The sequence below is a fragment of the Lytechinus variegatus genome, chromosome 2, assembly GCF_018143015.1.
Source record: "Lytechinus variegatus isolate NC3 chromosome 2, Lvar_3.0, whole genome shotgun sequence".
NCBI classification, from domain to species: Eukaryota; Metazoa; Echinodermata; class Echinoidea; order Temnopleuroida; family Toxopneustidae; genus Lytechinus; species Lytechinus variegatus.
The window spans coordinates 44,689,870-44,715,558 of record NC_054741.1 but is presented as its reverse complement, the minus strand read 5'-3'; the positions used below and the strand labels follow the sequence as shown (position 1 = coordinate 44,715,558).

The 25,689-nt window shown below is 40.5% G+C and overlaps 1 protein-coding gene across 1 annotated transcript in view; it reads right to left on the bottom strand.

Moving 5' to 3' along the window:
- The window catches only part of LOC121406826 (adenylate cyclase type 2-like), a 127,480-nt gene extending 104,829 nt beyond the window's left edge, over positions 1-22,651 (bottom strand). The window contains exons 1-2 of the mRNA XM_041597696.1: positions 22,619-22,651; positions 798-2,536 (exon numbers count right to left, since the gene is read on the bottom strand). Of these exons, the coding sequence (XP_041453630.1) occupies positions 798-1,115 (318 nt within the window). The 5' untranslated portion in view covers positions 1,116-2,536; positions 22,619-22,651. The remainder of the gene's footprint in view (positions 1-797; positions 2,537-22,618) is intronic.
- Between the last annotated feature and the right edge of the window lie 3,038 nt (positions 22,652-25,689).

The following is a 25,689-nucleotide window of genomic DNA, read 5'->3' as shown; positions in this document are numbered from 1 at the left end:
CTGTGACCTGCGACTGCAGCATAAGATGTGGTCCCCAAGTCCATCTACCATCCAAGTTTGGTTGAAAAGCTACTTACGGTTGTGGAGTTATGTGTCATTAGGTTTGTGACGGACGGACGACATTTGGATCCCGAAGTCTCGCCTTCACCTCTGGTGGGCGAGACAAAAACGCTTGTTACTATGGAAAAGATGTCTCCGCCCACACCAAAATCTACAGGCGGCTTTGCTTTAGCATACTCTACGTTCATGGCAAATTTGAAGGTGATCTGAGAAGAAATGTGACTAATAGAGCACTCACAAGAAAATATCTGGGGCGGCGGACGCGGCGTGACAAGGCCAAATCCATAGTATCTTCCAAACTATGTTCGGGGGATACAATAATAACTCAAACTCTTAACTTACAATTTATGGTGAAATTATTCCCCTTACCAAAGGGCATATATGTGAAAGTGCAAACACTCAGAAGCAATTATCTCAAATTTACTTTTTACTTTGAGCAGAAAGCTTATCTGCCAATTCGTAAAAAGAGGGACAATATGGTATCACTGTAGAAATGTACCTATGTGTGAGTGTAGAGTATATTCACAAAATACTTGAACATATTTCCTTTAAATACTCGTGGAGCATTCTTTGAAAGAAAGTTAAAACTATGTGTAAGAAAATCTTTTTTGCTGATGTTGCTGTACTATCAGGCATAATGGTTATTCTAAAGGTGCAATCTGAGAGCAAAACATAAATCAAGGAACTTATCAAATCACTGAGCAAAATATTTACTTGACAAGTGCATGAAAGCTTACCTCACTATAGTAGAGAAGTAGTCCTATCAGTGCTCCTGCTTGAGCCATTGCTACAAGGCAAAGCATCGACAACAGCCACTTCTTAAGCTGGGCACAGTACTTTGTATACAAGGACTCCACATCCATCTGACGAAACTTATCCCTCAGATGCCGCAGAGACCATTCCCCATGGTCGATGGTGTTACCACGTTCCCTGAAGAAGTCATCAAGGGAACCAAAGCTGATAATGTCTCCATGGACCTGGCCCATCTGGTAATACTCCTGCTTCATGATGGGGTTCTTACGGCGGAAGGATGATGATGATCGTAGATTAAACATCAATGGATGGCCATTGGTTCATCAAGAAGAATTGTTAAAAGCACTGGACTGAATAAACATTCATCCAAGATATTAGATGTTTTTCCAAATTACTTGTATGTCAATGCTGGTTTCTGACAAAGGATTGTCACTATCAAATAATAGATTTTTACCCACAAGTTCACATCAAGTTAATCATAAAATTATATCTATTCATTTGGATAGGGATCTTCTGCTAGTTCCATCCAAATTGCTTCCAAATTATGTTATCCTTACATGCATAGCAATGGTGGAACATGAAGGAAGGAAAGGCAGGGATGGCATCGATGTTCACTCATGAAACCTCTGACAAAAGAAATTTTCAGCTTCCTCTTCTATGAGCAAGAACTATATGGAATGTAGCCACCGAAACTCAAAAGACACATATCACATAATGCATCCTAGATGTTTGAAACTCTATTGGTCAGAGCTACCATTTTCCGTGATAGTTCATAAAATTACCAAATATTCTCATTGTCTAGACCTAGCAGATGTTGCGATCAGATGAGCTACTTCCCTCATTATCACTGATTTGCACTGACATGGTTATTAAGGTTTATATGAAACTCATGAAATGTGCAAGCATGGATGCACTCAGAAAAATCTAATAAAACCAAAGTATTGCTTGACCTTTTATATATTGATATCATGGATATGATGCTCAATTTCACACAGACCCAGAACCTATATGCCAACTCCCATCTGTCAACACATTCAAATAAAAAAAAACAGAAGTTACAATACTCCAATGGTCTTCCACTGTAAAAAAAAAATCAAGTTTGCTCTTGCAAAAATACTACCAAGATTTCCTGGAAAGAGTCTGATTGACAAGTAGGAATTATTCCAAATATTTCACACTTCAAAGTACATCATTAATCCATCAGATAAAACAGTTTCATCAATCTCTTGTCTTTATTTGATGAGAAATGGCATAGATCTGATCTCCATCTGAAAAGCAATCATCACAAGTAAACCAGTCTATATTGACAAACCAAGATCCACTTTCTCCTTTGTCACAAAACAAAGATTCATACAAACATACTTAATATTTTCTTCTATTTCCTGAAATCTCAATATTGTTCTTGAATAAATATGAGACATAATCCATCCGACAAACTGTTGAAATCAGGTTTCCATCAGTATCTTACACAGTGTACAGTCCAGATGAATCAAGCCAGGTATTCATTAATTCTTTCAGCTCTGCACAATCACAAACAGCAAAGCTATATCCAGCATGTAAATCTTAATCCTTAATCTCAGTGGCAGCATAGAGGTATATGGTGTATTAGAAGGTATTCATTGTTCGTATTTTATGATGGCGTGTATCCAATCTCTTCTAATCATGTGGAGGTTCAGTTTATTTGATGACAAGCTCATACTCCAGTGTTGAATCTGTAAACAAACTGAGAAGAAGTAGAAATGAACATGTCATTAGAACCCGATAAAAAAACTTAGAAAATTGCTCAAGCACTTTTTTAATGGCATAACATAGATCTTACATGTTCAGTTTTGCATTGCTACCTACTGTTTAAAAATATGTGAATATATATATATATATATATATTAAAAGCTTACTTCAATTTCTGCTAATATGATATAAGTTTATGTGTCCTCCTCCCCCCCCCCCCCCCTCCCTGCTCTCTCTCCTCCCAATTATTTTTTGGTCCACCCCCTCTTTTTTTTCTCTAAATCTCTCTCCATCTTTTGCTATTTTTTCTCTTTATCTCTCTCTGATTTAGCTCTCTTCTACTCATTACTTTTAACAATTGAAGGGTTCATATAAAACCCACTGCCTACCTGATTAAAGATGTTGAACAAATACAATACATATTGGTGGTCTTCCATTTTCATCTATTTCTAACACTGAACCATTTTTCTCTGACTGGTTCAAACTTCAAAGATACCCCTATAAGTCAAAGTAGTAAATCTCAAGTTTAATTAGAGTCCATAAATCGCATTCATATAAACAGAGAATGGTAGCATGATGAAAGAAAAAAACAGCCCCTTCCACATATCTCGCACAGCATACCTGAATCATTTAGTCTGCTGACAACGATTTATGTACCTCGTTCAATTCTTATGCTACGGTGTTTACATTAAAAACTCCTCCACCATGTTCAAGATTATTGTGCCTCAATATTTAACATTTTTTGTCCTTTCAAGATGGGTCCATAATTCAAACATGTGCCCACAGCTCATTACGTCTAAATGATAGTCATGATTAATGATGTGAATAAACCACATTCACACGAGAATAGACTAATGGTATATTGTAACTACTCCACTAAAAGTTGGGAGCTCTGTACCAATACCATGGAAGTATCCAGACTCGTATTGATATTTGCATAATAACCATTTAATATCTACATCTAGTATCCTGGGTTGATGTTGGGTTCGCAATTGATTACAACAAAATAGTCCACACACAGTGTCATTGGATTACCGATTCCATTCAAGGTTTACTCACAGAGTGATGCGTCATTGACTCATGGTATCACAAGCACACTGTACAGACAGAATGGAGGGCATGGAAAGCCAGTTGTTAAATATCTAACAATTCTCCCCTACCAAGTCTTTAGTGCTATGGCAAATACCTTTTTTGTTTCCCGAAAAACCAAAATATCACACAATGTGAGGTATTTATCTTTGTCATAAATAGCATATCTTTTAAGCAGTCATTATGCAAGTCTTGCAATTTTTTCTTATAACAAGGCAAAAACTATTTTGTGTCTCGGCCACTTATGAAAATAACCAGAAATATTGTGATTTGCGAGGGCACGCAACAGAATTGCATTGATACTTCATTACGAAATGACTGGGATGGAACAATACTTGTCACAAGAGCCTTGCACGTAAACTTTAACGTTGACCTTACCATGTGACCTCCGACTGAAGCATAACATGCAGGTCCCCCAAGTCCATCTACCATCCACGTTTGGTTGAATGCGACTTATGGTTGCGGAGTTAGGTGTCATAAGAGAGTCTTGCATGTAAACTTTAACGTTGACCTGAAAATGACCTTTGACCTTACCATGTGACCTCCGACTGCAGCATAAGATGCAGGTCCCCAAGTCCATCTACCATCCAAGTTTGGTTGAAAAGCAACTTACGGTTGTGGAGTTATGTGTCATTAAGTTTGTGACGGACAGACAACGGACGACAGACGACATTTGGATCCCTAAGTCTCGTCTTCACCTCTGGTGGGCGAGACAAAAATACAAAAGAACAAGCGGGGATATGACATCATCAGTTTGCTCATTCATGAAGACATGCCTAGAACTGTTTCAGCGGAATAATGCCAATCTTAAAATTGCCATAACTTTGTTAGTCCTTGTCCGATTTTGATCAAACTTTCAGTGTATTGTTTGTCTGATTTTCCTTTTTCTGTTTAAGGCACAAGAGATTTAATATCACCTAAGTTCGCGCGCGTTCGGAATGCGCTCTGAACGGGGATTAAAAAAGTAGACAATAGACCCCGTTCGTTCAAGTTCACTCACGTTCAGAATTCTACTGAAGGAGTGAGCCGAGAAGAGCATTGATTTTCATTGTCTTCTCGCACAAAAGGGGGTGTCACTGAACGGCAAAGCGAACGGTCGGATTATTAATGAATGAATACATGCGAACGTGGTGATTAATTCAAGCCTTGATAGAGATTTCTTACTACAACGCTGAGCATTTCCCGAATAAAAAGGGATGATCAAACTTTGAGCACTTCTTAAGTTGGACGAATAAACACGCATCCTTGTATTTATTCATTCATATTGAAAGTTTATTATCAACCTTCCCCTTTTTAATTTCGACGGGCGTATTTGTTCATTTATAACAATTTTGACATTCAGTACAGATCGTTTGTCGAGAATTTTAAGACATTTCCCGTGTATAAAGGAGTGTCCAAACTTTGCGCTTTTTTATTTTGACGGACTATATTTTTTTCATTTATATTTAAAGTCAATAAATCATACATTCCTTACAAATCGTCTAACAATAATTTTAAGACATTTCTCGAGTTAGAAGGGATGTCCAAACTTTGCGCTTTTTAATTTTGACGAACGTATTTCATTTTATTAAAAGTTGATAGTCAGACAACTTAATGATGTCGGCGCTATCTCTGCGACACCAGGTCCGACGAGAAAGTCGGCCGCTAGTTCATCCTTGACATTTTTCTTCCCATGGGTATCATTTATTTCATACCCTGACATCGTTTACGTGATCATAAAATAGGTTCGGACGTCACACAACTTAACGATGTCAACGCTATCTCTCCGACATTAGATCAGGCTCGGAGGTCGTCCGCTAGTTTATTCTTGATATTTTTCTTCCCGTGGGTACCATTTATTTCATACCCTGACATCGTTTACGTGATCATAAAATAGGTTCTGACGTCAGACAACTTAACGATGTCGGCGCTCTCTCCGACATTAGATCAGGCGCGGAGGTCGTCCGCTAGTTTTTCCTTGATATTTTTATTCCCGTGGGTATCATTTATTTCATACTCTGACATCGTTTACGTGATTATAAAATAGGTTCTGACGTCAGACAAAACGATGTCGGCGCTATCTCTCCGACATTAGATCAGGCGCGGAGGTCGTTCGCTAGTTTTTCCTTGATATTTTTCTTCCCGTGGGTATCATTTATTTCATACTCTGACATCGTTTACGTGATCATAAAATAGGTTCGGACGTCACACAACTTAACGATGTCGGCGCTCTCTCCGACATTAGATCAGGCGCGGAGGTCGTCCGCTAGTTTTTCCTTGATATTTTTATTCCCGTGGGTATCATTTATTTCATACTCTGACATCGTTTACGTGATTATAAAATAGGTTCTGACGTCAGACAAAACGATGTCAACGCTATCTCTCCGACATTAGATCAGGCTCGGAGGTCGTCCGCTAGTTTATTCTTGATATTTTTCTTCCCGTGGGTACCATTTATTTCATACCCTGACATCGTTTACGTGATCATAAAATAGGTTCTGACGTCAGACAACTTAACGATGTCGGCGCTCTCTCCGACATTAGATCAGGCGCGGAGGTCGTCCGCTAGTTTATTCTTGATATTTTTCTTCCCGTGGGTACCATTTATTTCATACCCTGACATCGTTTACGTGATCATAAAATAGGTTCTGACGTCAGACAACTTAACGATGTCGGCGCTCTCTCCGACATTAGATCAGGCGCGGAGGTCGTCCGCTAGTTTTTCCTTGATATTTTTATTCCCGTGGGTATCATTTATTTCATACTCTGACATCGTTTACGTGATTATAAAATAGGTTCTGACGTCAGACAAAACGATGTCGGCGCTATCTCTCCGACATTAGATCAGGCGCGGAGGTCGTTCGCTAGTTTTTCCTTGATATTTTTCTTCCCGTGGGTATCATTTATTTCATACTCTGACATCGTTTACGTGATCATAAAATAGGTTCGGACGTCACACAACTTAACGATGTCGGCGCTCTCTCCGACATTAGATCAGGCGCGGAGGTCGTCCGCTAGTTTTTCCTTGATATTTTTATTCCCGTGGGTATCATTTATTTCATACTCTGACATCGTTTACGTGATTATAAAATAGGTTCTGACGTCAGACAAAACGATGTCAACGCTATCTCTCCGACATTAGATCAGGCTCGGAGGTCGTCCGCTAGTTTATTCTTGATATTTTTCTTCCCGTGGGTACCATTTATTTCATACCCTGACATCGTTTACGTGATCATAAAATAGGTTCTGACGTCAGACAACTTAACGATGTCGGCGCTCTCTCCGACATTAGATCAGGCGCGGAGGTCGTCCGCTAGTTTTTCCTTGATATTTTTATTCCCGTGGGTATCATTTATTTCATACTCTGACATCGTTTGCGTGATTATAAAATAGGTTCTGACGTCAGACAAAACGATGTCGGCGCTATCTCTCCGACATTAGATCAGGAGAACAATATCATACTGCTAAAGGCGACCTCCCCCTTTAACAATTAAGTGCCCAAATCTAGTTACCAACAATGTGTATAGCTTTTTCATTTATTTGAATGCAGGATAAAAGAACACTGCGGATTAAATGCCTTGCTCACGAACATAGGTGCCGCGGCCGGGGATTTGTAGTGATTCTTAAGGTATAAATGAAATCAAAGTGTATGTTATTGTGAGCGAACATATGAATCTCCTTTGACGCGGATTCGGGTCATAATTGTTTGGGTTTTAACAGAACTTCTAATCCAGTGGGTAGAAGGGGGGGGGGCCGGGGGTCGAATATATTTGAGCAGGATAAATCCCACTAATACCAAGTATACAGAGAAAAGCGAGGGAGTAGGAGATAATGATCACTCATTTATACATAGGCATATCATTGTGACCAATGTTTTTTTCTTGGGATTTTCATAACCATGATCGTTGTTTAATGAAACCATTTCCCCCCAAAACCCTAAAATTCGACATTGCTGTTTTGATAAATTCTTACTCCGACATCGGAGGATATTTTAACGACATGTAATTTGCATTGGGAAATCATAGTCATCTTCCATCCAAATATGAGTCTCGCTTTTTCTCGATCCGACACGGCATGAAAAATGAAGGTTTAACAGTATAGGATATTAAATTCAAAGATGATTGTCTGTGCAGAGCGTAATTCTGAATAATGAAATGAGGAAATTATAATTTTGACATAATTGTGTGATTTACTATCTATCCTCCCACAATATACACACATCTCTTCTTCTTGATGCTTCTCGATTAAAAGTTTTAAAACTTAAGTGTAGAATATCGGCCTCAACCCCCCCCCCCCCCTCCCCGAAATCGTCAAGCTCTCTGAGGTCAGAACCTATTTTATGATCACGTACACGATGTCAGGGTGTGAAATAAATGATTACCACGGGAAGAAAAATATCAAGTATAAAGTAGCGGACGACTTACGCGCCTGATCCGATGTCGTAGAGACAGCGCTAATATCGTTAAGTTCTCTGACGTCATAACGATCATGTAAATAATGTCAGAGTATGAAATAAATGATGACCACAGAAAAAAAATGAAAAGGATAAAATAGCGGACGACCTCCGCGCCTGATCCGATGTCGTATAGCGCCAACATCGTGAAGTTCTCTGACGTGAAAACTATTTTATGATCACGTAAACGATGTCAGGGTATGAAATAAAGGATACCCACGGGAAGAAAAATATCGAGGATAAACTAGCAGACGACCTCCGCGTCTGATCCGATGTCGTAGAGAGAGCGCCGACATCGTTAAGTTGTCTGACGTCAGAACCTATTTCATGATCATGTAAACGATGTTAGGGTGTGAAATAAATGATTACCACGGGAAGAAAAATATCATGGATAAAGTAGCGGACGACCTCCGCGTCTTATCCGATGTCGTAGAGAGAGCGCTAATATCGTTAAGTTATCTGACGTCATAACGATCATGTAAATATTGTCAGAGTATGAAATAAATGATGACCACAGAAAAAAAAAATGAAAAGGATGAAATAGCGGACGACCTCCGCGCCTGATCCGAGATAGCGCCAACATCGTGAAATTCTCTGACGTCAAAACCTATTTTATGATCACGTAAACGATGTCAGGGTATGAAATAAAGGATACCCACGGGAAGAAAAATGTCAAGGATAAACTAGCGGACGACCTCCGTGCCTGATCCGATGTCGTAGAGATAGCGCCTACATCATTAAGTTGTCTGACGTCAAAACCTATTTTATGATCACGTAAACGATGTTAGGGTGTGAAATAAATGATTACCACGGGAAGAAAAATATCATGGATAAAGTAGCGGACGACCTCCGCGTCTTATCCGATGTCGTAGAGAGAGCGCTAATATCGTTAAGTTATCTGACGTCATAACGATCATGTAAATATTGTCAGAGTATGAAATAAATGATGACCACAGAAAAAAAAAATGAAAAGGATGAAATAGCGGACGACCTCCGCGCCTGATCCGAGATAGCGCCAACATCGTGAAATTCTCTGACGTCAAAACCTATTTTATGATCACGTAAACGATGTCAGGGTATGAAATAAAGGATACCCACGGGAAGAAAAATGTCAAGGATAAACTAGCGGACTACCTCCGTGCCTGATCCGATGTCGTAGAGATAGCGCCTACATCATTAAGTTGTCTGACGTTAGAACCTATTTTATGATTACGTATATGTCAAAGTAAATGATACCCACGGGAAGAAAAATATCAAGGATAAACGAGCGGACGACCTCCGTGCCTCATCTAATGTCGGAGAGATAGCGCCGACATCGTTTTGTCTGACGTCAGAACCTATTTTATGATCACGAAAACGATGTCAGAGTATGAAATAAATGATACCCACGGGAAGAAAAATGTCAAGGATAAACTAGCGGACGACCTCCTCGCCTTGTCTGATTTCGTAGAGATTTAGCCGACACCGTTAGTTTTCTGACGTCAGAACATATTTAACAATCATGTAAACGATGTCGTGGTATGAAATAAAGGATGACTTAAGGAAGAAAATTTAAAGGATATTACTAGCGGACGACTTCCACGCTTGATCCGATGTCGAAGAGATAACGCAGACATCGTTAAGTTCTCTGACGATTAACTTTTAATTAAATGAAATACGTTCGTCAAAATTAAAAAGCGCAATGTTTGAACATCCCTTCTGACTCGAGAAATGTTTTAAAATTATTGTTAGACGATTTGTAACGAATGTCTAATTTATTGACTTTCAATATAAATTACAAAAATGTATATATATATCGTCCGTAAAAATTAAAAAGCGCAACGTTTGGACATCCCTTCACACACGGGAAATTTCTTATCATGAACTCAAAACATCTGTAATTGATCACCTTTTAATAAAAATGAAGAAATACGTCCGTCAGAATTAAAATGCGGGAAGTTTTGACTCAGGATATTTCTCAAAATGATCACCAACGATCTGCAATGAATCCCAAATCCATACACCGGAAAACTGCTTTTTTTCGTCACATTAATCACTTGGGAAAATCCCCCTGGACCCGGCTGTATCTGTTTCTAGCTGAGCAGAACCATTCTCCGTTCTGAACGGAGTACTTAAGCGCTTTCTATTGACTCCTTTGTTATTAGTAATCCTTGCGTTCGTGGGTAACGTGAACGGAGTACTTCAGCGCTTTCTATTGACTTCTTTGTTTACAGTAATCCTTGCGTTCAGGTGTATGCAGGGGGCACTACGAATGCGTTCGTTATGGGGATTAGCAAGACAATAGAGTATTCCGAACGCGCGCGAACTTAGGTGATATTAAATCTCTTGTGCCTAAATCATATGTGTGGCGTCGCGCGAAAACCAGACTATTGGTAAAAGACAATAGACCAGTTCGTAGTTACTTCATGGGCAATTTTGGTCAAATGACCTTTTATTTCTTTCATTATGATAGGCAGATTTCAAAGCAAGATATAACGTAAGCTTGCCTTACATAGCAGGATGAAGAAATTGAATAGACCAGGTGACTAGAATAGCACACCAATGAACACTTAATGAAGGTATTTGTTGCATTCCTACTTTGAATGCATATCTTAGCATGTTGCACAATGTACTTGACCAACTGTGAAATACCAGTCGTTCGTGGAAGCATTGTTGTTCATTGTGGATGTAAATGAAAACGACAATTCAAAAGAATATATGAATAATCAAGACATCAAAGTTGGTGCTTATCTCATTAGATTTTAAAGCACCATGTCACTTTAGTACAAATGACCTTCTGATCATGCGTAGAATCTTTTGATCATGCGCAGAAAGGAACTACGAACTGGCTTATAAATGCGCTAGCACTTCATTTAAATACGCGTGTCATCAAACTTTTGTCTGGCGCGCGTCGCGAGGAAAAACAAAACAAACATCCCGCGGGAAATAAAAAAATAAATTCTATTTTTCAGAACTGTGGATATCAGCTTGATATATTTGGTGGCGGGTTCGGATATATGTTGATTGGATTAAATTCCCCCGGCTGAAATCCATGAAGGTAAGTTAAATTATGTTGCAGATTGAGTTGTTTTGTTAAATTCATTGATAATTGCGATGCGAGGAACATGGCAACTAAACACGTGAATGTGAATTTTGTGTTGCGTGTTTATGTGGATCGATCGAGAGAGAGCTTTTTAGTTTTTGGAACGACTTTAAACTTCAAATTACATGCAACTGCTGCAGCAATTCGCGGTATTTGTCCGAGCCTTTGACTGCCGTTTTAAGATCTAACTTATGTCTGCCTAGGCTATCAACTAGATCTAGATCTGCAAATACTTAGATAGGACTTCGTTACATACTTGTAACCATTAAGTTAAATCTATCACATGCAACAAGTTTGTAAAAAATGTATTAAAAAGAATCAACATTGGACAAGGAGTAAAAAAGATATGATAATTTAAGGATTATTTCGGTGAAACAGTTTGTCAAGTAAATTCATAAAATCATAAAAACACGCATATATGCGTGTTTTTATGAATTTACTTGACAAACTGATGCAAAGATGTCTCACCTTGTTATTTTGTATTTTATTACATGAAATTATGTTTGTTCTATTTTTCCCACTCCAAGACTAAATAATAATTAATGCAAAAAGTGTGACATATCATTCATTTATGTATGACAAAATAAAATACTATATGATTTCATGTCTTGTCATAAGAAAGTTAAAATGGGGATGTGACATCATCAGCCCATCTAACGAATTATTAAGACGTGCATATAACTGTTTTTATAATGCATGAAAAACCCTTTTAGATCTAGTTGTTATCAGATTTTGATGAAATTTGCAGCATTTGCTTACATTTGATGAGATCATTTCCAGCTCGGAGTACCCTTTTCAATCGGTTAATTATGGACATTTTTCAAATCCCCTCTCCAAACAAATTCTTATTTGTCGGACTTCTGATTTTAAATCTGATTTTTTTTTCAGAGGGGGTGAGGTTCATCTGGTGTGAGGTTCACCAAAGCTTTGCAAATGATAACTAGAAAACAGATTGTCACAATTTATAAGAAATTGAACAATACATTTTGGGGAGCGGGGGGGGGGTACATTACATGAGGTTCGCCAACTTTCTACACAAGTCATTCAATATTTAAAAAAATAAAATAAAATAAATATTTTTGAAAAGAAAAAAATCATTATAGTTTTGACTGCTTTTTTAATAGTTTTTTTCTTAAGTAGTGTTTTTTTTAAATAAACTTTATCTCTGAAAATTTGTTAACTAATTGGCCTTGTTTTCTTTCGTTGTGTTAAACATGTAAAAGGCACAACATGGATCTACAGAGCAACTGTATTAGTGCAGTGAGGACAAGACATCTCAGAACCAACATACAGCTGACAGCAGCCCTTCAAGAAGTACTTTAAGACTCTGATATGGTATTCACCATTACCACAGCTTCAGGTAGCTTTCCATGCTTTATCCTATTCTATATGGACATAGTGTGCCAGTTTTGACTTTTGTCATGTCAGTTGTAACCAATTTCTCCACGAATTCAGTTAATTGCCGTTTTATAAGATAGTGTTTAAAATTAATTTTACCAGTATTAGTACGTGAAATCTAGAATCATGGATAATAGAAAAAAAATATTAAATGATTAAAACCATAAAAAATGAAAAAATATACAGAATTTGGATAAAGGCTCATGCATAGAAAGCTGTTTGCAAGTGATATATCAAAATTAAACATTTAAATATGAATATCTCATGAATTTTGGAGGGATTTTTTTACCCAACATTAGTTCAATCTTATTATTTTTGGTAGAAAAAATATGACATCAAGGAGTACTTCCAACTTTATTAGAAATACAAGTAACATTTACACAAAGTCAAAGAGTGAAAAGTTAATGTATGTCAAATATCATGTTGTTGATAAATGTCCATGAATCATGAAGAAATGAGAGTGTAATGTGACTGTTTTTATAACACATTAATATCGGTGAACTTTTCAATTGCATTCATCAAACATGCAGATTTGAGTCATCGGAACGTGGCATTTTTAAGACTAAAAAGAGGGAATATGAAAAGATCTTAGATGAGGACAAGGCACCTCGGCCTTACCGGTAGGGGAGGAAATGGACCAATGAATTATGAAAATACTTACCTGATTTTCTTATTTACGAGATAACTCATACATCTACTTGATTTGCTAGTTCAGCCCTCTGGACTGCCATACCCGAATAGAACTCCCAAGGATTTAAAAAGCGCGAGCGCGCCCTCTCCCGTTCAGGCTTACTACCCATGATCACCGCGCAATTAGCGTCCATCTTCCTCACCTTTCGCAAGCCCATACGTTGAAACATGTTGCTACGCAAGGCGGAGGGTCGGTGGGAGGGTATCAAGTAGATGTATGAGTTATCTCGTAAATAAGAAAATCAGGTAAGTATTTTCATAATTTACTTCAATAACTCCATACATCTACTTGATTTGCTAGACCAGCACGGACTCAAACCGTAGGGAGGCATGTTTTCAATTGTAAGCCTAAGAAAATTTAAAAGAAAAAACAAAAACAACGAAATTTAGGGAGAGGGGGAAAAAGCCGCAGCTGCTTTAAGCGCCGAAGCAGCAAATCTCGCCTCGCTGGACGGAATGTCCTTCAAGTAGAAAGAAGTGAAGGAGTTAGTTGAGCGCCAAAAGGCGGCCCTCAAAAATGTCCTCGAGAGGAATGCCCTGTATACTCAGGAATACTAAGTATCATGGGCCCTCGGCCTAGTGTCAGGAGAACAACATCACCTGCTGACTAGAGCGTAAGAATTGAAATTTGTTGAAAATTTCAACAAGAATCGTGATCGGAAAACTGAAGCTTTTAAGGCTCAGTAAGTGATCAATCGACCAATCTGAGAAGGCGAGATATCTCAGAATTAAGCCTCCGCGTGGGAGAAAGCGCCCAGAATTCGATATCTGTCTCAAATGCGTGAGGGCAGAAATCTGCAGAATTCTGATAGAGAGCTGTGGTAAAAAGTTACTAGCGGTCCGAAGGGGACCAGGAACGACGGAGAGTAGGGATTTAGGAAGAAAACCACTCGTAAGGCAGACAAGGGTCGAGAAGCGACTGAGTGCCATCCTGTTAATAAGGAATGCCGCGGACATGTTGCTTATGTAGAATAGAGCAGTCTGGTCAAAACAGCTCAACCGGGCGTGTCAGGGATACAGCGCGGTACACATCACGACAAAAGTGTGTTAGACCGAGTGATCGAGAGAGAACTCAGGATCCCCTTTCTCCCATACTGATTGAAGCACCCATCTGAGGGTGCAGTGCCCGCGGTGGAAGAGGTGGCTTTGCTCAAGCCACCATCGCCGAGAGAGCCCGTGAGGCTAGGCTGCGATGGCTGTCCGCTGGGCGGGGGAATCCCTAGCAGCAGCAAGTGTACGCCAGAGGGAGCTGGCGAAAAAAAATCTGTCACGATATTACGTGTAAACGACCATCAAGAGATGCTCTAAACGAACAGACATCGCCAGATATGATACCTCAACCGTTACATTCCCAACGGAATCGAATGAGGTAGCAACGGCCCTGTCCTATCAAGTTAGGGACGGAAACTGGCTAAGAGTGTCGAAGTCCTCGCTTGAAGAAACAAGCGAAGGAGACTTGAGGAAGTAATCACAAAATTTCCATCAGACTGCGGTGAGAACCAGTTGTTTATGAAAACAGTCACAAGGCCTGTTTCTCAGGTGATCGTAAGAGCGAGCACCGCCGGCGCCGGTTGCGGCAGCGTGGAACAGTCCGATATCGGTAAGATAAGGAGCTCCAAAAAGCTGCAGGGGGGGCGGCAAAAATGACGCCCTAAGCAGCGGGGGATGAGAATCTAAATTTCTAAAAGAAGAACTCCAGTGAAGTAAATCACTTACATGGAGAGGCTCATCCACAGTCGGCCCGAGAGAAGGCGGGTCGTAGTGATCGTGGTTAGGAAGGCATAAGCATACATCCATCCACTGTTACATCATCCTCGGTCGTGCGGTGACCCTGGCCACATGCCTTGCATGGAAGGAGGATGAAAGCAGCATGCGGGGCGACTCGAGTGTGCCGTGAAAAAATTTCTAAGAAAGAAGCCGATTCGACTAACAGGCACGGTAAAGACATCCACCGTAGACCACTCCGCACAAGGAGGGAGCGGCGGAGACGCCCGCAAGATTGACCCACATAGAGGGCAGTCTATAAGATAGACAGTTAGAGCTCGACCGATGGTCTGGCGGTGTACAGTTTGGTGTGAACTCGCCGACCCGGTATGGTGGGTGTGCCCAGAAAGTAGGCATAGAATGCCGACAGAGAATCCTGGGGCTTTAAACAAGTTTGAACGCGCGTACATAGCCAACAATCTCATGAGATGTACGGCGGTTACTTTCCTCCGAGATGATGTTTACCCAACCGGGAAAGACTCGGGGAACAGCTGTGAATGTCAACAGGAGGGATATCTAGCATATGAAAAGCTGATTCCTTCCACGTATTCGGTGCGGGTGCTGCCGGCGGGGTCCGGGGGGACGACCGGTGATGGCAGCTCGGGCAGGGTTCGTACGAGCCGCCCGAATACGAGACAAATAGGTTAACATAACCATAATGCACCGGGTGGTGAAGGCATAGCGATTATTAGGCACAGGAGAACTTTTAATCGCCGTGACATTCAGATCCGATATACATACTCATAAGCTCGGAGAGCTATGAGATAGTGAGACATACCGCTGAGCGGTGATGGTGCTCATATCAGAGTCGCCCTCTCTTCAGTGGCGATCGCTGGAGAACGGGTGTCTGTACTAGCCCTGACTCTGGCGTTGCAAGGGTAGGAGCTAAGTAAGACAGGGCACCCTTACTTTCGAATAGAAAGTGAGGTTCAGGCCAGAAAAGCGACGGTCCCGTCCCCTGTGCGGACGGTCCGCGGACGTGATAGGTTGTCCTCTCAAAGCAGCCAAACATTCTCACGAGAGAAGTGCGGCATGCGGTATGTAAGAGATTCATACCTCCAATCTACGGGCCCGCTTAGGGGGAAGAATGGAGAGAGTTACCGCTGAAGGAGTCGTCGCCGTATGTGAGCTTGACGTAGAGGGCGAATTCGGGAGTACCTGCATAATAATCGCCCCCCCCCCCCTGCCTTCTCGCTAGCCTCGAGAGGCTTGAAAATTTCGAGACGGCGGCGCCGGAGCCTGGCGCTTCCGGGCAGCAGCAGAGCGGGGGTGGGTTTACACCCACGGAGCTGGCAGCTTCCTCGTCGTAGGAGCCGCCTCGTCTAGAGCGACCCCGTCACTCTCCGAGACCCCCAATTCGGCCGATTGAGCTCGGAGCGCCTGAAGAGGCGGGGCGAGAAAATATGGACTCCCTTGCTTCATCAATATCCCCGCTCGGAGGGTAGATGTGAGGTAGATACTTGTCAAGCAGCGCCTGAGCGCTTACTGAAAAGTCGACCGCGGGATAGGGGTTGTCCTCGTAAAGGGAGTCTCGCTCTATGGACTGAACCGGGGGGTTGTCCAGTAAGCGCCGGGGTGGCCCCGCGTGTCGGCTGGGACACGTGCTCTGAGATCGACGAAAATGCTGGAAAGCACACGCGATCTTGGGGCACCCGGTTAGTCGGTGCACTGGCTGGCGATTTAACAGAATCGCTCGAGGATTTCCCGGGTGTCTGGTGGTTATTGCCCACTTGTCTCGCTTGATGCTCAGGGGCATCAGCGGGGTGAGTAGACGTCGAGGGTGGGGTAAACCCGCAATACTCGAAAGCAGAATGTAGCAGCATGAATAGCTGTAACATCTGACCACCGACACAAGGGTCTGAAGGAGGGACGCCCATGGCAACAGGGCTGGCCGACCTCTCCTTCGACCTCTTCTTCTTCTTCTCTTTCTGCGGGCTCCGCCGGCGTGGCCGGGGCAGAAGAAGGCATGAGAGGCACGGGTGATTTCTTACGATTTGCCGCCCCTGGCAGGGCGGCCGCCGACAATGAAACTTCACCCGAATCTGACGGGGTCAGATTGTGGTCACAGCCCGATGTGTGACGCCTCTCGCGGTAGCAGAACATAGCAGCATAACATGTATGACTGTAACATCTGGCCACCGATAAGAGGGTCTGAAGGAGGAATGCCCATGGCAACAGGGCTGGCCGACCTCTCCTTCGACCTCTTCTTCTTCTTCTTATTTTGCGAGCTCCGCCGGCGTGGCCGGAGCAGAAGAAGGCACAAGAGGCACGGGTGATCTCTTACGATTTGCTGCCCCTGGCAGGGCGGCCGCCAACAACGAAACTTCACCCGAATCTGACGGGGTCAGATTGTGGTCACGATCAGATTGTGGTTACAGTCTGTGTGACGCCTCTCGCGGTCAGGGGCTGGGCGATCTCTCCCGATGCTGTCAACGGAGGACGACTTATACGGCAGAGATCCTGACCTGTGCCGGGGGGAGAGAACCGCACTCTCCCTCCGGACTTCTGGTGACCCGGTAGCCGGTGGGTCGCATAGCCCTATGGGTGCTGCGGCGGCAGGACCTAGTTTAGGCTTGGAAGCCTTGGCTACCACTTTTTCCTTTGTCCGAGACCGTGGCACCACAGTCTCGGCCTTCCTTCTCTTAGCATCCGACCGCAAATTCAGAATGCTGATCGACGCACCCTCATACTCACCGCCGCTGGGCGCTCACCGCGGCGTCCCTCCTGCTCGCCTGGAGGCGCCCGACTTCTGTAACTTGCAATCGGGACGGTCCCCGTGGAGGGCACCAGGTCCTCTGGGGCTGTGTTAGTCCCATTCAAAGATACCTCTCTCTACCCTGAAAAAGGAAAAACAAGAATTTTTCTTTTTTACAAAGATCTCGCTTAGATTAAAAGTGGAGACCGGAGTGGTCTTTCCCTCCTCCTAAAAGGAGTTTGTTTGAGCAAACAGAACAAAACAAGAGGGGAGGGGTAGGGAGGAAGAAGAACCTAAGAATAGTTTAGGTATCTGCCTGTAAGAAAATAAAAAGGAGGTCGGAGACTTTGAAAAAAGAAACTCCTACAAGGTTCCCCTACTATATTCTCTTTTTTGTGCCCGAAGGAAAAATTCGAAACAAAAATTCAAAAATGAATGCAAGTTCAGAAGAGAACGAAGTTTCCACCTGCGAAGAAACACAAAAACAAGCATTTCAGAGCAGGAAGAAAAGGGATTGAGAGACAAATAACTCCAGATAAGAGAAATTTTACGATAATTTCCAAGAGGAAAAAAAAAAAAAAAAAGTAACCTCCTGTGGAAAGGTAAAGAAATTCAGAACAGGAGGAAGGAGGAACGTCTCTAGTAACGATTCCAAGAGGAAGAACGACACAGTAAATCCTCAAAGGGAATCGTAGAGCCCGCCTGTCGAAATAAAAAAATATATAAGACTAGGAGGGAAGAGGGAATTGAACGAAGAAAACAATTCCGGGACAGGTCAAAAAAAATTCTAACAGGAAGGAGACCCCACCTGTAAAGAACAAAAAATTTTTTTTTTTTTTTTAATTTTTTTAGGGGGGATTGAATAACCAAACAATCATCAGGTATAATTGCGTAAGCCGAATTAAACAATCCCCGAAGCGTCTGTGAATAAAATATTAATCAAGAATTTTATTCAGAACAGAAAGGAAAAGGAATTGAGCTTTAGGATGCGCCTGTGAATAAAATATCAATCAAGAAATTTATTCAGAACAGAAGGAAAAGGAATTGAGCTTTAAGATCCGCCTGTGAATAAAATATCAATCAAGAAATTTATTCAGAACAAAAGGAAAAAGGAATTGAGCTTTAAGATCCGCCTGTGAATAAAATATCAATTAAGAAATTTATTCAGAACAGAAAGGAAAGAGAATTGAAGAATTAATCAATCAATAATCAATCGAAAATCTTAATAAATCAATTCCAGAAAGCAAGGAAGGAACAGAGTTGAAGATCCCAACCTGCAAAAAGAAATAACAATAACACCCTCGACAACAAAGTATAGAGGCTGTCTAGAATTTAATTCAAAAACAGCACCATGCAAAAGCCACCACGCTTTGAACGTGAAGAACAATAACCATGACAGGTGGTGAAGGCTTGCTGCCACGTAGGCAGGCCAAGCCCGGTGCCTCGCGAACGCGCTAGCGATGCGGCGCGACGAGAACTCAAACGTTAGAAAAACAATTTAAGTGTCACCAAAAACACGTCTAAAAAGTCACGCCAAGTGTAAATTCTGAACACAATCTTACACACAAATGGAAAGATTGAAATTAAAAGGGAGAATGCACCACAGATAAGCGAAAATAAAATACCAAAGCTCAAAAAGATTTGAGCTCTTAGGAGACTTATCTGAGCACGTCTTGACAGGTGGCTTGCCGAAAGCAAAAGAGGAAGATGGACGCTAATTGCGCGGTGATCATGGGTAGTAAGCCTGAACGGGAGAGGGCGCGCTCGCGCTTTTTAAATCCTTGGGAGTTCTATTCGGGTATGGCAGTCCAGAGGGCTGAACTAGCAAATCAAGTAGATGTATGGAGTTATTGAAGTAAATACATGTTTTTCTTTGAATGAACAAACTCTATGAATTTTTCTATAAAACAAACCCCTTAAACTTAATTTGTAACGTTTGCTGACTCATTAGAAGGATGTCATTGTAGAAAATTGAAATGTGGTAAGTTTGCTGCTGTATATAATGTTAAACACATTGTTGTGTTTTATATCCTTTTTAGTACAAATTTGGACAGTGGAGAGCGATGCACATCCCTGAGTTCTGCTAATACTGCTGCATAGACATGATAGAAGAGAGTATATGTATGTAGTCTCTTCTATATCAAGAATTAAAGTCTGATATTATTTTTTTACTTAAGCATATTATGTTTACAACGCATTTCATGACACACGTGTACAGAGTGTAGCAGAGAAAAGAATATTATGCATTTCTGATTATTTGTTAGTTATAATACCTGTCGTTTTAATATGTGAACCCAAGTTTTTATGCACAGTTTTTTTTTTCTTCTTTTTAAACGAAGTGACAAAAAAACATAATCCTTCAGTGATCCAGATAATTTTGCAGCAATTTGTGAAATATATTTCCAGGACTACCCCCATCCCTAAAAAGAAACCAACAGTGGCCCATTTCATAAAATGTTGATATGATCCCTTGCTCGAATGAAAACTACCATGAAAACAGTGAAACTTCTGCTTTCTGATTCGCTCGTTCAATGAAAGTTTATATTTCATCAAGAGTTGTTGTCATATTAAATCTTTATGAAATGTAGCTCGCATCAGCTTTTCACTATTGTGAATTGCCATAGAAAAATTTGGTTTTGCAAAATTGAATTTTGTTTGTGTTTATTTTCCAAAGCTTAAGAATGATTTTTTTTTAGATTTTACTTTGCGAGAAGTGAAGTATGGACAAACAGCAAGGTGGTGTCTTTTTTTTGGGGGGGGGGTTATGGGCTGGGACGACTCTAGGATGGAGGTGGGCAGGGGCTTTGGCCCCACTTTTTTTCCCCAGAACGCATGTATAAACAAGTAAAAAATTACCATTTGATTGTGATTTTTTTGCATGGACAGCCCCCTCCCATTTTCGAAAATGTTCTGCGGCGCCTTTGGGGGTGGGCACACCCTAAAAAAAATTGATAAGCTACCCCCCCCAAAAAAATAAGATAAATAATCCAACCCCATCTGCCCCTGGTCATTGGATCTGGTGACCTCCTCCCGTGTTAAATCTGAGCGCTATGACAAAATATATAGTATGACAAATAGTCTCCATAAGGTTTTTTTTTTGCATGCAATGTGAGTGTGTGGGTTCTAGTGTGGGTGTGGTTATGTAGAATAATTTGTTTTATTGTATTCGCCTAGCTGTCTATTTATGATATTATGTCTGCACTACAAAAGATCACCTCGCCTACGCCAGGTATTTTGGGCGTTACAAAAGAACCAACATTTCCCTATCATGAAAAGATGAATAATAAGCTCGACTACCCATACAGCCAGACGGCGGGGGGGGGGGGGGGTACCCCTGATTCAATTGACCATATCTCTAATATAAATATGAATTAGACTCTTATATTTTGTATTCACATTGTACATGTGTCCAGGTAACAGAAAACATAAAAAAACCCAAATCCAAAATTTCACCTATAATACCCATTTTCCCAGGATGGCCCACATATTATTTCCAGCTGGGAGCATCCCTTTAACTGTTTTCCTCTTCTCTCTTTCCTGTCATTTTTAGTTCATAATATCATGCTATTTTGTATAATATTATTACCATATATCAGATGCACTGAATCCTCCATTATCGATGTCATGTTTGCTGTTCTATGCTCATGTAAGTAAGGCTGTGTTTATGCTTCCACTTTTCAGGCCATAATCAGCGTTTTCCAAACATGATTAGTCCAAAACATGGTTGCGTCTATGCTTACTTTCATTTAAACGCCGTTTCAAAACGCTGAATGTAAACTGAAAAAAAGGTGCATTTGTAAACGTTGTTTGACCAGAATCAGGCTTTCTGGGGAAGTATAAACAGAACCACGATCGTAAACGTGTTTAAATGACGTCATTTGGTACATGCTTCCGGTGAGATGAAAATCCACGGGCAAATACAGTCGCATTGCTCCATGGTCGCAAGTCACCTCCACAGAATTACCTCTCATCTCCCTTGTTTTGCATGTGTAGTACTATTACTAGTATTACTCTTCCAATTTATCATCACGATGAACGTTCAGGGATTTACACAACCCCCCCCCCCCTGGAACAGGAGTTATAATGAGGAGACATCGCCAGATGCCCCAGTAGCATAAACAAATAGATATTTTGTATACTTAATATTCTTCATTTTTTCTTACTATTATGCTTACCATGGTGGAAATTATATGGCTATATAAAGAAGCTCCATGCAATAACTAAAATATCAGAAATTATTCGATTTTTATATAACAGTCGACGTACGTTCCCCATAACAACACTCGGGGAAAAAGAACTTTCGAAAAAGGGCACGCCCAATTTGACCTCGATTTCATGCAATTACGATGCGAAGCCAGCTGGAGATCGTGATTTCGCCTCTGAAAAGTTAAGCATAAACAGCCATCCCAGAACCACCTTTACGATTAGTGTTTTGAATCGACGTTTGAAAACGCTGATTCTGTCCTCACAATGAAAGCATAAACACACCCTAAGTCCCCTTTAAACTTGAGTTTTGTGATGTTAATGCAAATTACTTAGGAAATTATTTTGTATGATTGCTTCCTTTTTGCACTCGATTTTTTTATGTTTTTGTAATGTCACTTTTAAGTACATTTCAACCTGCCTTGAACCGGTATAGGTTCATGGACCAGATTTTGTTACTTTTTCATAGTTGGACTTTATTAATCATTTACACACCGCTTTTCTTTGAATTTCATTATTACAATTACTATTCTGTTTTTACAACATATTTGTTCTATTTTGGGGCATATATTTAAATGTCAAAATCATGAGAATAACTGCACTTAAACACGATGGGTTGCATTTTTTAAAAAAAATCTAAAAAGGTAAATTTTCATCACTTTCTTACCTTTATCAACAAAAAACAACAATTGCAAAATTGCATAGATGTTCATCACTTTCTTACCTTTTAATACTTGGCTTGGTACAAAGATTCTGAAATGAAAAATAAGAGGAAAATTATCTTTAAATGTTGCCAGACGTCTTTCTGAAATGTAAAAAATTTATACCTCTCCTGGTAGTCCATATATTGATATTTTTAATGTCTAAACAACAAAAGTTCAAAAATACTTTTGAGTTTTATACTTCTTATTCCAACATACCTCAATGCAAGTTGAAAGGATGAAATGAATTTACCAGTAATGAATTGAAGTTTACAGTGCGCAAATATTCAAATTTTATCAACACCAGTACTGATCATTGGTGTAATAGAGAGTTCAAAATAGTGAAGAAATATATGCCACCTGAACAGCATCAATCATTTAGATAGTAACAGAAGGAAAGAAACTTCCTACTGAAGAAATCATGTGTAAATTGTTCTGAAAAAGCATACAGAAGCACCAACAGCTCCATGATTGAAAGGTGGAAATGATTTCTGTTTCAGGCACATTTCCCTCCCAACCCATCTCCTACCAACATCCCCTCAAGGAAAAGCACTTTTTTATCATGCCAAGACCCTCAATGTGTTTTGGGGGCAGATATTATTGTACATTGATAAGAGTTACTGATATCTTTCATTCACTAAACACTGTTCATTTCTACCGTGTTTACACAGTGACACGGCTTGGGGGTTCGACACGCGAGCCGTGCTCAACACGGCAAGCTTATGCTGTGTAAACGCGATCAGTGTGATCCGCGAGCCATGTCGAACACGGCTTTTTTGATCCACCAAAATCGTAGGTTTCAACCCGCGAGCCGAGTCAGACTCGGCAATTTTTTCGTGTGTAAACAGAAAGCCGTGTCGAACTCTCTTGACCAGGTCACTGCGCGCGCTTTCACTTTTGGCATTGTTGTTGTTCGCACGGACAAGATTCGATTCCGGCGGTGAATTTCCCGCGTTTAATTTGCGACGTCATAATTCTTCTTCCGTTCGAGATCCGCGAGCCGTGTTGAACTCGCCTTTTTATATGTACGTATAAACGCGATCTCTGATCCCTTCTTCGCAGTGTTCAACCCGGCTTGCGGATTCAACACCCGAGCCGAGTCAATGTGTAAACACGGTAATAGTTTCTTCCTTATCAATTCCAGCAACAAAACAAAAGCTACACTCTTCTCCTTTTTTTTCAGTAGGGCCCTACCATGGATGATTCAAATGCTGTTCTACGAGCTGAAAGCAGAAATAATCAGAGATTTACACCATGCTGTATATTCAGGTATTGTGCTTTGCAGAAAGCATGCTTTGTTTTGTGGTTCTAATAGCACTCTCATGTGGTATTTGGAGACTTTTTTTATGTACCTTGGATAGAACAACACACCACTGGCATATACAGTTACACTCCTATTATAGCTAGTATACTGCAAAGCTCTTTACAAAAAGATCAGTTATTCACCTCCAATCTCTGTGGTATTCATGACCTTTGTATTTTCACAAAGACGGTCTCATCATCTACAATGCCTCCAGATATATAATTCTTATAACAGTCGCTGAATACAAAACATATCTTTCATCACCATGATTTTTGTTTTCACATGTAGCATAAATCTTTCTTTTTTCTGTTTTAATTTTAATCTATATTCTCATTACTATTGTTCAATATTTCTACCCTCTTGTCATCTACATGCATTTCACCAAAAATTCTACTTTTATTATTCCCCTTTTTATCACCCCCCCCCTCCACCTCAATCTCATATTCATTTATTTACAGCATTAAAAAGTAAAAATAAACATATTCACTGAAAAACATGACAGGAATAGCTCTCTCTGTATGTATCTCTTTTCATCCACCTCTCTCTCTCTCTCTCTCTCTCTCTCTTTGCACTCTGAACACTTGTAACATAAACTCTTTTGAAATTTTTAAAGGTCTGCTTCATTGTTCATGAATTGCAGATTGGTCCATCTTCATATGGAGTTCACTCTTTCCCTTTAAAGATAAATTCCAGTTTTGGTTACGATCTCAAAACGACTTTACAGAATCTAATATAATGACCACCCAAGTGTCTGTTTGTATGAATAAAAAATATGTGCCAAAGGATTCTGGAAGAAATTGTGTAATTGCTGAGAAATAAGCAAAATAAGCGCGGATTCGGTCACTTCCGTCGGGTCTTTATTCCAGCAATAATAATACACTGTCCCACGTGTGCCTATCTGTGTTGGTGATCTTCAGTGTGAACGTTTTTCAGCGTAGATTTCAAGATTTCACAAAGTTCAGTTTACGTAACTGTACCAGATCTAGATCCTCGATGATATTCTGACAATTAAGCCTGGTTTTACAGACTTTCTCATAAAATCAGTGTTTACTGCAATACAGGCATTTCTCTTTAATAAGTCCTTATTTCAGAAACTGTCCATTTGAAATCCAATACTACACACTTTCCAATCAATAGTACAACCCTTGGATCCACACTTCTTGTACACATTTTAGAATCAGTAATCATTTTTTAAATTAGAGGTTGGGGTGAGAACCCATTTATATTAGTTCCATGCAGCTTATTCTGTTAGAGGTGGGAAAATGACAAAAAAAAATCAAAATGGGAGAATTCTATGGTGATTTTACTGCTGAGCACAAATCCAACAACCAATTTGACCTACGATGTAGTTTTGTATTGGTTCCAAGTGAATTTTCAAAATGGGAGCCAAATTCCTTCCAAATCAGTGTTTTAACAGGCAAATCCTTAAAAATCTATAAAAATTAGACTTGCAACATGTCTAAATATATGTTGACATGGTCAATGAGCACGAAATACATGAATCAGATAAGTTAAGTCATTTAAAATGACGATTTTTGGTGAAAAACAGCATTTTGGGGTCACTTTTGGTACAATTGCCTCTAAATGTCAATTTACATAAAACCTCAATTATCTATTCATGTTAAGTGTTATATATATGTCTAAATATTTGTTTTCATGGCCACTGAGTCTAACAATAGATAACACAGACACACCCCTACAGAAATTTCCAAGCTTGCGGGAAGCGTGCGACTAGCTTGCGCAAGCTTGCGGCATGCTAGTAACTAGCATGCGGCTAGCTTAATAAGCGTG